The sequence below is a fragment of the Nanorana parkeri genome, unplaced genomic scaffold (assembly GCF_000935625.1).
Source record: "Nanorana parkeri isolate BGI_ZX_2015 unplaced genomic scaffold, ASM93562v1 scaffold134, whole genome shotgun sequence".
NCBI classification, from domain to species: Eukaryota; Metazoa; Chordata; class Amphibia; order Anura; family Dicroglossidae; genus Nanorana; species Nanorana parkeri.
Genome location: NW_017306402.1, coordinates 1,499,648 through 1,511,636, shown reverse-complemented (window position 1 = coordinate 1,511,636; position 11,989 = coordinate 1,499,648). Strand labels below are relative to the sequence as shown.

The following is an 11,989-nucleotide window of genomic DNA, read 5'->3' as shown; positions in this document are numbered from 1 at the left end:
ATGGAAGTCTGAATATGGTCAGTGAAGACCTGATCTGAACCCCCTGCCCCCATGCAGCTGTGCTCAGCATGTTCGGCCGACCTGAAGTGCAGATGGAGTTCGACTCAGTGAATAGCCTAATGCCGCTGAGCGGCATTCGGCTCGGCTATTCTGCTCGGTACCTCTGTGGTACTGAGCAGAATAGAAAAACAGTTAAAAAAGTAGTAAAAAATAAAATAGAAAATGATTGGGAAGAGCTAGCAGTGACCGCTAGCTCCGCCCAACTGTTTTCTTTTGGCCGGGTGGTCCTGCTGCCATCAGAATAAAATAAAAATTCACCATAGGAATGCATTGCTAGATTCTTATTGGCTATTTGAAGAAAAAAAAGACAGAGCAGGGAAAGGTTTACTCTGCTTGATCGAGCAGAGTAAACCTTTCTGGGAAAAGTGTGGCCTGGAGCCGCTATCAAATAGCGGGGGACTCCTGGAGCGTCCGGGAGAGTTGGGCTGTCTGGAGATCAGTGTCCCTGGTTACCAGGTAACCAGGGACGCTGATCTGTCTGTGCAAGTTGACGGAGCCAGCCGTGAGATGACGTTCGGCCAGCCTCGGCTTTTACCTTGACTCAGTCGAGCCAAGGCATATGCCTTCGGCTCGACTGAGCCGCTCGGCCGACTTCGGGAGCTGTAGGGCTATAGTGAATAGCCCGTACAGCAGCCCTTTGGTTCTACGGAACCGAAGGGGTCCTGGGGCCGAAGCTAGCCGAAGGATCAGCCGAAGCTACGGCTAGATCCTTTAGCAGCTTAGTGAATAGACCCCTAAGAGTTTTTGATGGCTCATCCCTACTCTACATCTCAAATAGTTGCTTGAAGGCTAGAAAGTAAAATTAATTTAGTGATTTTAGCTAAACTAATTTTGATATGAAAACTATCGATTTCAACTTAGAGGTACTGGGGTAATGTAGTTTTTTTCATGTTAGGGGTGTGTTTATCAGTCTTTCAATGGTCAGTTCCACAAACATTCGCCCATTTTTTTTATCAGGGTTGTATTTTTGGCATTCACATATTTACCACATTTCTTTTAACAAATTTTGACCCATTTACAAAAGAGATTTGCCCCACATTTGCCAGGTGAATATTGCATCAAACAACACTAGTCCACATCAGTTCAATTGAAAAAGTGCTTTACTATACTACTCAACCTATTTATCACTCAGTGAATGTAGATGTGTTTGAAAATTGGTCAAACATTTGCCCATCTTTCACCTTGCACAACATTCAAACTATTCCATGGCTTGGATTAGGGAATATATATTTCAAACTGCTTCTTTGCCATATAGCTGTGGATGTTTTGCCTGTGGAGAGTACTGAACCTGTTTTTTAATACATGTTTCTGTTTAATAATTGTTTAATTAAAAATGAATTCAAACCCCTTCCCAGATATAACCAGCCAGTTCACCAAGAATGCAGGCTTATATCCTCATAGCAAGAGAGCACCTAGCATTCAGCCCCTCTGCTATGCTGTTACCAAGCCACTTGCACTTCAGCATTGGGAGGTGCATTAAAGGGTGTTTCATCAAAAAAATGGCCTTCCCCCTTTAAAGGACTGCTGCCCAGGAGGGGCACTGGACACCTTTGCACCCCCAATACCCAGAAAGGGCAGGCAGAAAGGTGGAAGTTTATGGACCTTTCTTGGGATACAAGAAAGTGGTGAACTGGTTTTAGGGCTTCAAAAGTGCATTTGGGCTTATCGGGAGGGGGGGTTGCACACTTGCTATGGGGATACCAACCTGCATGCCTGGCATGCTGGGCTGGTTAGCTCTGGGTTGGGGGCACATTGTTTCTGGGGGGTTACGAATTTAAAAAAATAATTATATCCTGCCAGAAATTACTGGTTTTCATATATTCCCTATTACATCAACAAGTCTACAAATGTTTTGGTTTAGATACACTTTAATTTCACCTTTCCTATTAACTTTAGTACATTTCAAAATTGAGAAAATTCTCCCAAATCTCACAATTTTCACCAAAATTTCAGGGAAATGCATAGCCTCATTTTCAATAAATTAATAAATGTCCCAGCTTCAGTGGCAGTAAAAAATGCCCCACATTAACGCGTGTAAAAAAATGCACTGCCATTAGTGATCAGTGGGAGTAAAAAATGTGTATGATGATTCTAAGGTATATCTTCAGGGGCTGAATTACACTCTTCATTCAGTGGCGTTCTTCAATGTGAAATGAAGATGCCCCGCATGTGGGGCCTTGCAGGACCCAGTTTACAGTAAGTAATGGACCTTAACTAGCCCACAGGCTGTACTAGCCCACAGACAGTGGACCTAAAGTGATGTGAAAGTTCAGATTAGAGTTTCTTTCGATATGTATTTTTAAACTCAGACCATGCTTAATACAGAACTGAAATGCTATGTTTCCAATTTCCAATTTTACATAGCTATGAAAACTGAATAAAGTATATCATTCTCTCTAGATTGCTGTTCACATTTTAGAACAATTTACATACATATTAGTGTCCCTTCACTAAAGAGAATGCCTGCATCCATTTCACAGAGTATATAACAGTCTCAGAACCTCTCCATGATTTCCAGTCTGCAATTTAGCCATGTTGTACAAAAAGTAAATGTAGAAATTGTTCCTATGGGTTTTGAAGCAATTTGAGCTCCTGCTATTTCAAAATCAGAAATTCCAAATGTTTCAAAACACTGAAAGTGGATACATGGTGTTCAGCTAAAGAAACTGTGACAATTGCTTGAGTTTTTACTTTACGTTTTGTTATAAAAAAAACTTGTGAATAGCCTCGACAGTGGCCCCCTGCAATCACCTCTCACCCTAATAATCAAACCATTAGAAACATATGAATAAGTAAGGGTTCATAGAGAGGTATAAGACTAATGCATGGATAAAATATAACACATTTTTTAGACATAAATAAATACAATAAAATGTATACAATTAATAAATAAACATGTACAATACCACCACTGCAGCCTGAAAGAGCATATGCCCAGAAAAATACAACCTCAATCAAGTATGTCTATTTAGCAGCTGAGATTCCAGGCAAATTTATTGGTATAATATCCAAGTATGTAAATATGTAACGTGTTGTCCCGACGCGTTTCGCATAGAGCTTCTTCAGGGGACCAACATTGTCTAATGTAACAATGGAAGTTGTATATAAAATTAATATCTTTGTACATATTAGAATAATAACACATATCAATCATCAGGCTGCGCATAAAGTGAAATAACGCATTCAGGCAATCATACAAGCAGGTAGGTAGCCCTCCTGGAAATAGGCATCCGGTACTTACCACACACATGCAGTGTCTGGATTGGGACCGATGTTTATGGACCAGGAGAGTGAAGGGGGCTACAGAGAGCCAGCCCACCGCATCCCGTCCGTTGTCACGCCAGGGACCCCGGGACCACAGAGAGAGGAGCGTATAGGACAGCGCGGAAGATCCAGCCCACTCGTGCTGGGACAGATTCTGATAGGCAAAGTGCTTGAGGATTAGTCTAACCAGCTAGTGATGATATCCTTATTGATCCGCCTATTAAATAAAAGCATAAAGCGTTTCTAAGAAATTATCTTTATCATTAATATCAAGTAGACCAGTAATTCTACTCCTCCCCAAATGTATTTCCAGATTCTTTGGAAGCAGGCCCTTGGCCTCTTGGCCAGTAACAGCCTACCTGAACTAGTGATAAGCTTAATACCCATTAACCCCTAAACTTTGTTTATAACCTGTGATATCTCCACATTGGGGTGTGTATATTAAGTAGCTTATAATCCAAATACTCTATATAACCATGTGAAAAAAGGGGTAAAAGCCTGAATATTTACCCATATAAATTGCTTTATAATGTGTAAGTGCTAAAACAAATTTGCATGTGAAAGTATCATCTTGCTTATATCAGCAGTAGAAGAAAAGAAGATAATTAGTAAAACTAAAGTGCGAGTGCTAAGTGAAACAAACCAAGATGAATGCTCTGTCAGGCTGTAGTGGTGGTATTGTACACATTTTTCATATACTTCTAATTACTTTTTATGCTATCCAGTAGGAATTTCAAGCTTTTTGTTTTGGTTCTTTTGATAATTTTGCTATCCACTAAAAGACAAGTCACTTAAAATATCCTTTTTTTTAGCCAAAAGGCCTAAAAAAACAATAGCAACAAAATAACATAACATGCTTTTTCCTTGCTAGAAAAAGAGCAGTAGGGATGAGCGAACTGTGCAAAGTTCTTAGTGGAAGATTTGCCAACCCTGAACATAGCGTTCAAACCACATTGAAATCTATGGGAACTGAATCTTGCTTTTTTCTGGCTCTGTTCAAGGTCAATTTGCAATCTTTTCTTAACAATGAACATGGGTAGCCAGGCACTGCTATGGGGAACATGTAGCAATACAAAAATGTTTATAAAAAAATACCGCTCAGTGAGGAGCAGCTTTTTAATGTGGCTTTAAGGGCAACAAAAAACATAAAAAAAACATAAAAAATACACAATTCCTTTAAAGAACATTCTTGGGTATGCCCTCAACCTGCATGCAAAGTTGCACACCAGGACGATGTGCTCCTGCAAAAAAAACTGATTGCCGATAAATAAGAGTTCCCAGTCGACTTCATTCTGTTTGTAGAAATTGGTGTGTGGTCTACATAAAAAAATCTATACCAGGCCTGTATCTAGTGAGCATAGGTCTGGTATGGTTTAAGAAACAAATATCATGGGTTTATGCTCAAAATCCACACCAGACCCTTAACAGCCTGGTATGGATTTGGAGGGGGACCCTAGGCAAAAAAAAAAAAAAGGTTCCCCTTCCCCACTAAAAAAAAATTCATACCAGACCCTTTTCCAGGCAAGCCGCCCTTGCCAGGAAAGGTGGGGGCTACAGGGGGGACTCAGATCAGAATCTGGAAGCACGCTTTAAAATTAGGGAGCACTCAGATAACCCCTCATGTAAGGGGTACATAGCCCTTGTTACTCACAAAACAAAGTTAAATAGTAAATAAAAATATCCACCCAATTCCTTTATTAAATAAATAAATGTTCCTTAACCCTTTTTCTGACTGATGACAGCCCTATACCATCATGATCATTTAGTTAATTAATGACCGTTGAGGGGATAATCCCGTCATGTGTTACAATGTGCGCTGGTCCATGGAGGAACCAGTGTTCATTGAGTTACTGCTGTTGATGGGTCCCTCGTGGCAGACCCTCAACAGCAGATTAGGTGGTCACGGCACTTTGATCACAGCGATAGCTGATCGCTGTGATCACAGAGCTGTGACAGCCACAAAGCCAACAGCAGCTGATTGTGTTGTGCAGCTGCGAGCCAGCTGTGTGTCACAAACTGATACAAAGTATCTCTGAGGAGAATACTGTATTCTCCTTACAAATGCTAATTATCAAAGTCCCTGTAAATAAAAAAAAAAAATAACCACTAAGTGCCCCCTCGTTTTAAACATTTAAAAAAAAGCTTTTTACTAAAAACTCCTAAGTGCTATGACAAACAAATAAATACATGCCTAATAGTGCTTTAATCTAAAATAATCTTCTCATCTTCCATTTTTAGCTCTAATGCATGCTGTCGTATTTGGAAACGTCACAGCCATCATTCAGAGGATGTACTCAAGAAGGTCTCTCTACCACACGCGTACAAAGGACCTAAAGGACTTCATACGAGTACATCGCATGCCCAAGCAGCTCAAGCAAAGAATGCTGGAGTGTTTCCAGACAACGTGGTCTGTCAATAATGGCATTGATGCTAATGAGGTAAATTAGAACAGTCGGATTTTTTTCCATTTGGATGGTCCATTTGGGTTAAAAAAATATGCTTCAGTACTGTAGGATCTGGAAGTTAATTGACATTTGTATTGGTCTATCCACTGACTGTAAAATTACAGATATATTTAATTTCTTTGCGATATCAAGTGTATAATGTACCACTGTAGAATTCTTGTCAGCAGAACCAGCAAGTTATGGAGACATTTAACAAATAATTCTAGAAAGAAAATACAAAACTGTAAAGGCAATTATGGTAACTCTGGGGATCCCTAAAAAGACATAAAAACTAAACAGTTCATAGTGATGCTATTGCAAAGCAAAATGACATAATAAAAGCCCTAAAAATATAAACCATAACAATATCCACATAAAAATAATAGACCATAAAACAGCAAACAGAAACAGCAAATAAAATAAAACAAACAATAAGGGAAGAAGCAAGTATCAATACAAGGAAGTCATAGTGAGCATAGTCTTCTTTTAGTACAAATATATATCCATGTAAAGAGTTTGTTTATTTGTGTATATAAAGCAAAAAAAAGTATTCATAGAGTTTCACAACCCAGGTGAATCACCTTTTGGAGCCAGTACCAGGAGCTAGGTCATTTCTGGTGTCTCCTGGACTTCATGAGGTCACATCAGATCATCTGAGGCTGGTTTTACTGCTGATGAATCCTATGCTTGCTAACAGAAGACTCCCATTGTCAGATAAGAAAAGCTTGGCACGCTGAGGCCATGTAATTCCACCGCTCACATTAAAGATGACACAATAGCTTCTTCTATTGCCGGAGGCTGCATGTATCTGTGTAGATCTCAGTACAATAGAAGCAACTATTGTCAGTCTCTAGAAACACACTGAAACACACTGATGCAATGCATACAGATCTGGCAGTTACTCCTCTATTAGATACAAATGTCCCAAAGAGACTTATAGACCCGTCCTCTCTCTCTTATTTTTCACAGCCTCAATGCTGTGGAATTATTTAATACGCTGGAGTCCCTCTGCAATGATGGCATCAAAACATTTCCCCTCTTTTTGTGGCATAAATATATTTATATATATAAATAAAAAGTTTTACTGGAGTATTATAGTACTATGTGAGGCCCTGATTCATGGCACATGAGAGTCCCAGTCCTGACCAGCTGCTTGCAGCACTTGAGTATTAATCTTTTTCTGTGTAGTTTGAAGAAAGCTTCCACATTATTTCTAAGGAATTTTGCCACTGGCACTGAATGTGGCATCAAAGTGAATTTGCCAGTTCTTAGATATGACCCATTTGGGAATATTGCGCTGTAATTGACCCCTGTGTTGCAGCTCTCCCCTGAACTACACTGTATGTACTGTCCTATGTCACAACTCTCCCCATACTGTCTATAGCAGCTTCCTTCGGGTAGGTTTTCACCTACTCTCTACACTTGTTCTCTGGTAGCCTTTACCTCATTGTCCACACTACAGTCTGATCATAACTGCACCTTTTCATACTACCCTCCTCCTCAAACTATCTGCAATACTGCCTCTCTAAGAAGAAGGAATAGTACTGTGCACAGATGTTGGTTTAGTTCACAACAGTGAATCTACGTACCAACACAACAATGCAGCATCGCTCTGCTGTGTCCCTCCTGTCTGTACTATTTATGTCACCCACATTCACCTGCCATTCCCAATTTGCATCCCTCCTTTCCACCCGCAAACATGATTACCCCCAGTTCTGCCTTTTCTCTATCATGACCGATTTTTGCTCTGCCTCCCTATGCCACCTCTAACACAAAGAATTTCCATTCTGAAACCCTCCTCCCATCACGATCACCTCCAATTGTATCAGATGCTGCTGCTCTCTTTCTTTGGGCCATTATCAGTTACCACTCTGCCTCTGTTATCCATGGTCCACAGCCAGTTGTCAATCTGCCTTCTCCCCCAGCATGTCTGCAATTGGATTAATCTTAGCATTCTCTCTCAGTGTAACATGATAATGATCACCAGCAGCACTACTTTCCCCTCTAACCCTCAGCAACAACAAACTTCTTCACACTAAGCCCCTACACAAGATTCTATTCATATATTAATAATGTACTGCGTGACTTTTAAAATGCTGTTGTATAATATCCATGTATTCTTCTGTATGCAGCTTCTTAGAGATTTTCCTGATGAGCTCAGAGCGGATATAGCCATGCACCTTAACAAGGAGATCCTTCAGCTGCCAATCTTTGAGTCAGCCAGTCGTGGCTGCCTACGTTCTCTATCTCTCAGCATCAAAACCTCCTTCTGTGCCCCAGGAGAATACCTGATCCGGCAAGGGGATGCTCTACAAGCCATATATTTTGTTTGCTCTGGATCCATGGAGGTTCTGAAAGACAATACTGTTCTAGCCATTTTGGGTGAGCATTAACAATCCAATTATCCAGCTTCTCATATATCTTATTTAAGAGTCTTCCAGTTTGTTTAAAGTGTATTTCTACTTTTGCCGTCAATTTTGAGAAAATCCCTCTATATGCTTGTTATGCCTTCCCATTCACACAGCATACTGAACAATAATAACATTTCTTACCTTTTAGATGTTTTGTTACAGCAGGCAAAATGACTGATTCCAAGTTTTTCTGAGCACCTTCACAGTGACCTGTCCTCATAGAAAGATTTAGGGCAGGAATGTGTGTAATGTGTTTCCCTCATTCACATGCAATGCAGAAGCCATGCGTTTAATCCATTAACCCTTTGTTAGGACAGCCAGTGTTCAAATCTTCTTTACAAATTATAATGAAATCAGCCAGCACAGTATAGACAGGGTTAAGAGAACCCCCTCACAGCCCCTACTACCATTACAAAGAAGGAGAACCCAGTCCACATTTTAGCAAGTATAAAGCAATTTAAACTGAAAGAAGTATTTTTTTAATTGTTTTCTTTAGTTTATGCGATGTGAATAGGAACATGTAACAAATATAAAATAGCTATTATTTTAATTTGGCTGCAACAATGGAATTACACTTGAAGGTCTGACAACAAGCAAATGGGAATGTGTGGCGCAAAATAAATAGCCAGAGCCAATCAGCAAATGTTATAGTTTGCTGCAGTGGTAGACAACCATATTTGACTGCAGCTGCTTTTAGATATGGAAATTGCCTGACTGCACTGTGTTAGATATGGAACTGTGTTTTTTGTCAAATTGAAAATGACTGGGGGTAATAGTAGTAGAAATCATGTAACCTTCACTTATGCATACTTGCTGCCTGTCACGTGCCTAAGAGGAGTCTGAAGTGTTGAGGGCTGCCTCTCTCACAGCTCTGGGCCTGGGGCACCTGGATTGGGTACAGGAGCAACGGGGCACAGAGGGGCAGGAGTGCCAGTAGATGATGGATCCGCTGAGCAGTAGATGCAGAGATGGGTGCAGATCCAAGTAGACAATGGATTAAGCAGAATCGTCAGGACAGGCCGAGGTCGTTAACATGCGAGCAACGCAGTACCAGGGAATGAGGCAGGAACAACGTCTGGAGCAAGCAGAGGGTCGAAGCACTGGAGAGAAGCAGAAGGGTCAAGCCAAGCCAGGTCAATAACAGATAAACAACTCAGGAACAGGATGCAGGAACACAGGGAAGATGACAAATCTGACAGCACAGGAGGGTTGGTAGTCACAGCCTTACAGCCCAGAGGGCGCCAAACATTCAAACACGTTGGCACGTGCACATTCACGCAGAGACGCCGCACTTGATACAGCTCTATGGGCTGCACCAGGCGCATGCGCAAACGGCAGAGTAAGAATCCTGGCTCTGGCTTCCTGACACTGCCTGTTCATTGACATAACAATAGCTATAGTAGCCCATGTGGCAGCTATGGAGCCTGCGGTGGGAAGGGGGCCCCATTAGGGAGGGGATTAAGGAAAACTAAACTATGAAGTTTCCAGTATAGAAGGGCCGAAGTCAAACTTTAGGATGGTCGGTAGCCACAAAGTCTCCTCTGTGAAGTGTTGATTAATTGTCCTCTGAACTTCAAGTTCAGGAGGGCAGTATTTTCAATATGAAGTTAAGATCTAGAATGCATGGACATGACCTCAAGCTAGCAGAAGGGAAGTTCAAAACTAACCCTAGAAATTATTTTTTTTACCAAATAAGCAGGGGTTATTTGGAACAGACTTCTAGCAAAGGTTTTAGGTGAGTCAGCAGTAAGTGAATTAAAAAATGCTTGGACAAACACAGATTTATACATTATACAAAATTGGTGAAAATAAAAACAAAAGGGGGCAGACTCAATGGACACATGGTCTTTATCTGCCCTCACTCTTCTATATTTTCATGTTTCTGGTAAATGTCTAAATAGGGTTATAAGAATATTTGAATAGATCTTGCCAGTGTATTATGACATATCTGGGGGACATACCTGATATAATATTTATTTGAAGCAAGTATTAGCAAATCCTGACATTTTTTGTGACTTTTCCAGGAAAGGGAGATTTAATTGGCTCAGATAATCTCAATATAAATCGGGTAATCAAAACCAATGCTAATGTAAAAGCACTAACGTACTGTGATCTGCAGTATATCAGTCTAAAAGGCCTGCGTGAAGTTCTTGAACTCTACCCAGAATATTCCCACAAATTCATCTCTGAGATCCAGCATGACCTCACCTACAACCTCAGAGAAGGCAGCGAGATAGATGTGAGTACAAGCTGTATTTATTAACATTTCATTTGTTAGTGTTGTTGCAAATTTCAGCTACGGTTTCTCACCACTTTCAGGAATGTGACCTGTAAATTTATGGACATTTAACAACATGTGGAAATTGTTTTGGCCATAAAACCAATTAAAATGAACCAGAAACAAAAGTGCTTAAGGTAACAAAGGTGCAGAAATATCTTTTGTTAGTCTTTAAAGTGAACCTACCTATGCAAAATAAAGTAAAATGTTAGCTATACCCTTCACCAGAATGGTATTCTCACTTCTCCTTTCTCCCTTGCCATTCTGTTCAGCCATCCATAGTAAGGTGGAATACCCAACACATTGGAGTATGAATGAGCACATGATTAATTCCTCCTCCCTCGTGTAAAAGAGCTGGTACTTTGTGATTGGCCTAGTGCTGTCACATGGGGCCAAGGAAGGAATCCATAGTCCTGTGTAAGCCTCAAATAGTCAGTTTGGAGCTTACACAGGGAATTCTTTCTTCTGTCCCAACGGAAATGGAGCAGAGGGGAAGCGTGGAAAAATAAGAATATGCCGCTGGAAACGGGGTTGATAAGTGAACCTTTAACTTTGCCCTGCTTGGGACTTTAAACCAATCTATTGGTTTTAAATCTACTAGTGATATGCCTAGCCCCTCTCATTCAGCTTTCTCAGTGGACAGTAAGACTTCTGAAATTTTACAGCTTAGGCTGTAAGGCAGGACTTTGTTTCAGGAGGAGGAGGGACTTTTTTTCAACTTTGCAAGAAGTCTAGGTCCTGTGTGCAACATTGGTATTGCAGGGGGCCACACAGGAACACAAGGATTACTTTGAAGACTAAAACAGTTACTTAATGTCAGCAGTATTGTTACCTTACTCAGTTTTAGGTCACTTTAAATATTCTAAACTGTACATAAATTTTCAGGACAGTAACCGCTTTATCAATCTTTTAAAAAAAAATGCCATCTTATATGAACTATTCAGATTATAAACATCTCTCTGGTGCATAAGCAGTGAACAAAAACATTGCTCTAGTCCATCTCTCAAAAAAACAGTTATTCCCCAATTAGGCATTGCCATCTTTCCTCTTACACAATAGAAGTCAGGCTGTCAATCACAGCCCACATGTTGAAGACACCGCAGCACTTGTGAAACTGCTCTCTGCATATGTCGGTGGCCAGAATAGTGGCTAAAGATGGAGATAAGGACTTTTAAAAGTCATGTGGGTTACAGTGCATGGCTTTCTTTTTTTTTTTCTATCTTCAGTCTTTCCAACATGCTCTGTAATGAGTGGCAACACAATAGGCTGTACTAAAATTCAGAAGAGAAAAAGAAAATAAAACACTGGGCGCCTGACCTGGTGCAATAATCCTTTTATTAATGGAAATAATAAAAAAAAACCTCTTCATACTAACAAATGGAGCAAGAACAATGTCACATTGGACTTGTAGTCCTCACTGGGTGAACTGCTTTGCAAATAGATGAATTGTTCATGAGCTCTGCTAGATGTAGAGTCTCACTGACACTTAGCTAAAGGCGTTTTTGGGGAACTTCCCCTTCTTCTTTTGATCT

General features: G+C 40.5%; 1 protein-coding gene across 1 annotated transcript in view; it reads left to right on the top strand.

Annotated features, from left to right (window-relative positions):
• Positions 1-11,989, top strand: part of LOC108784962 (potassium voltage-gated channel subfamily H member 8-like) — a 336,787-nt gene that overhangs the window by 299,687 nt on the left and 25,111 nt on the right. Inside the window, exons 9-11 of the mRNA XM_018553917.1 lie at positions 5,563-5,762; positions 7,901-8,150; positions 10,204-10,418. Coding sequence (XP_018409419.1) covers positions 5,563-5,762; positions 7,901-8,150; positions 10,204-10,418 — 665 coding nt within the window. The remainder of the gene's footprint in view (positions 1-5,562; positions 5,763-7,900; positions 8,151-10,203; positions 10,419-11,989) is intronic.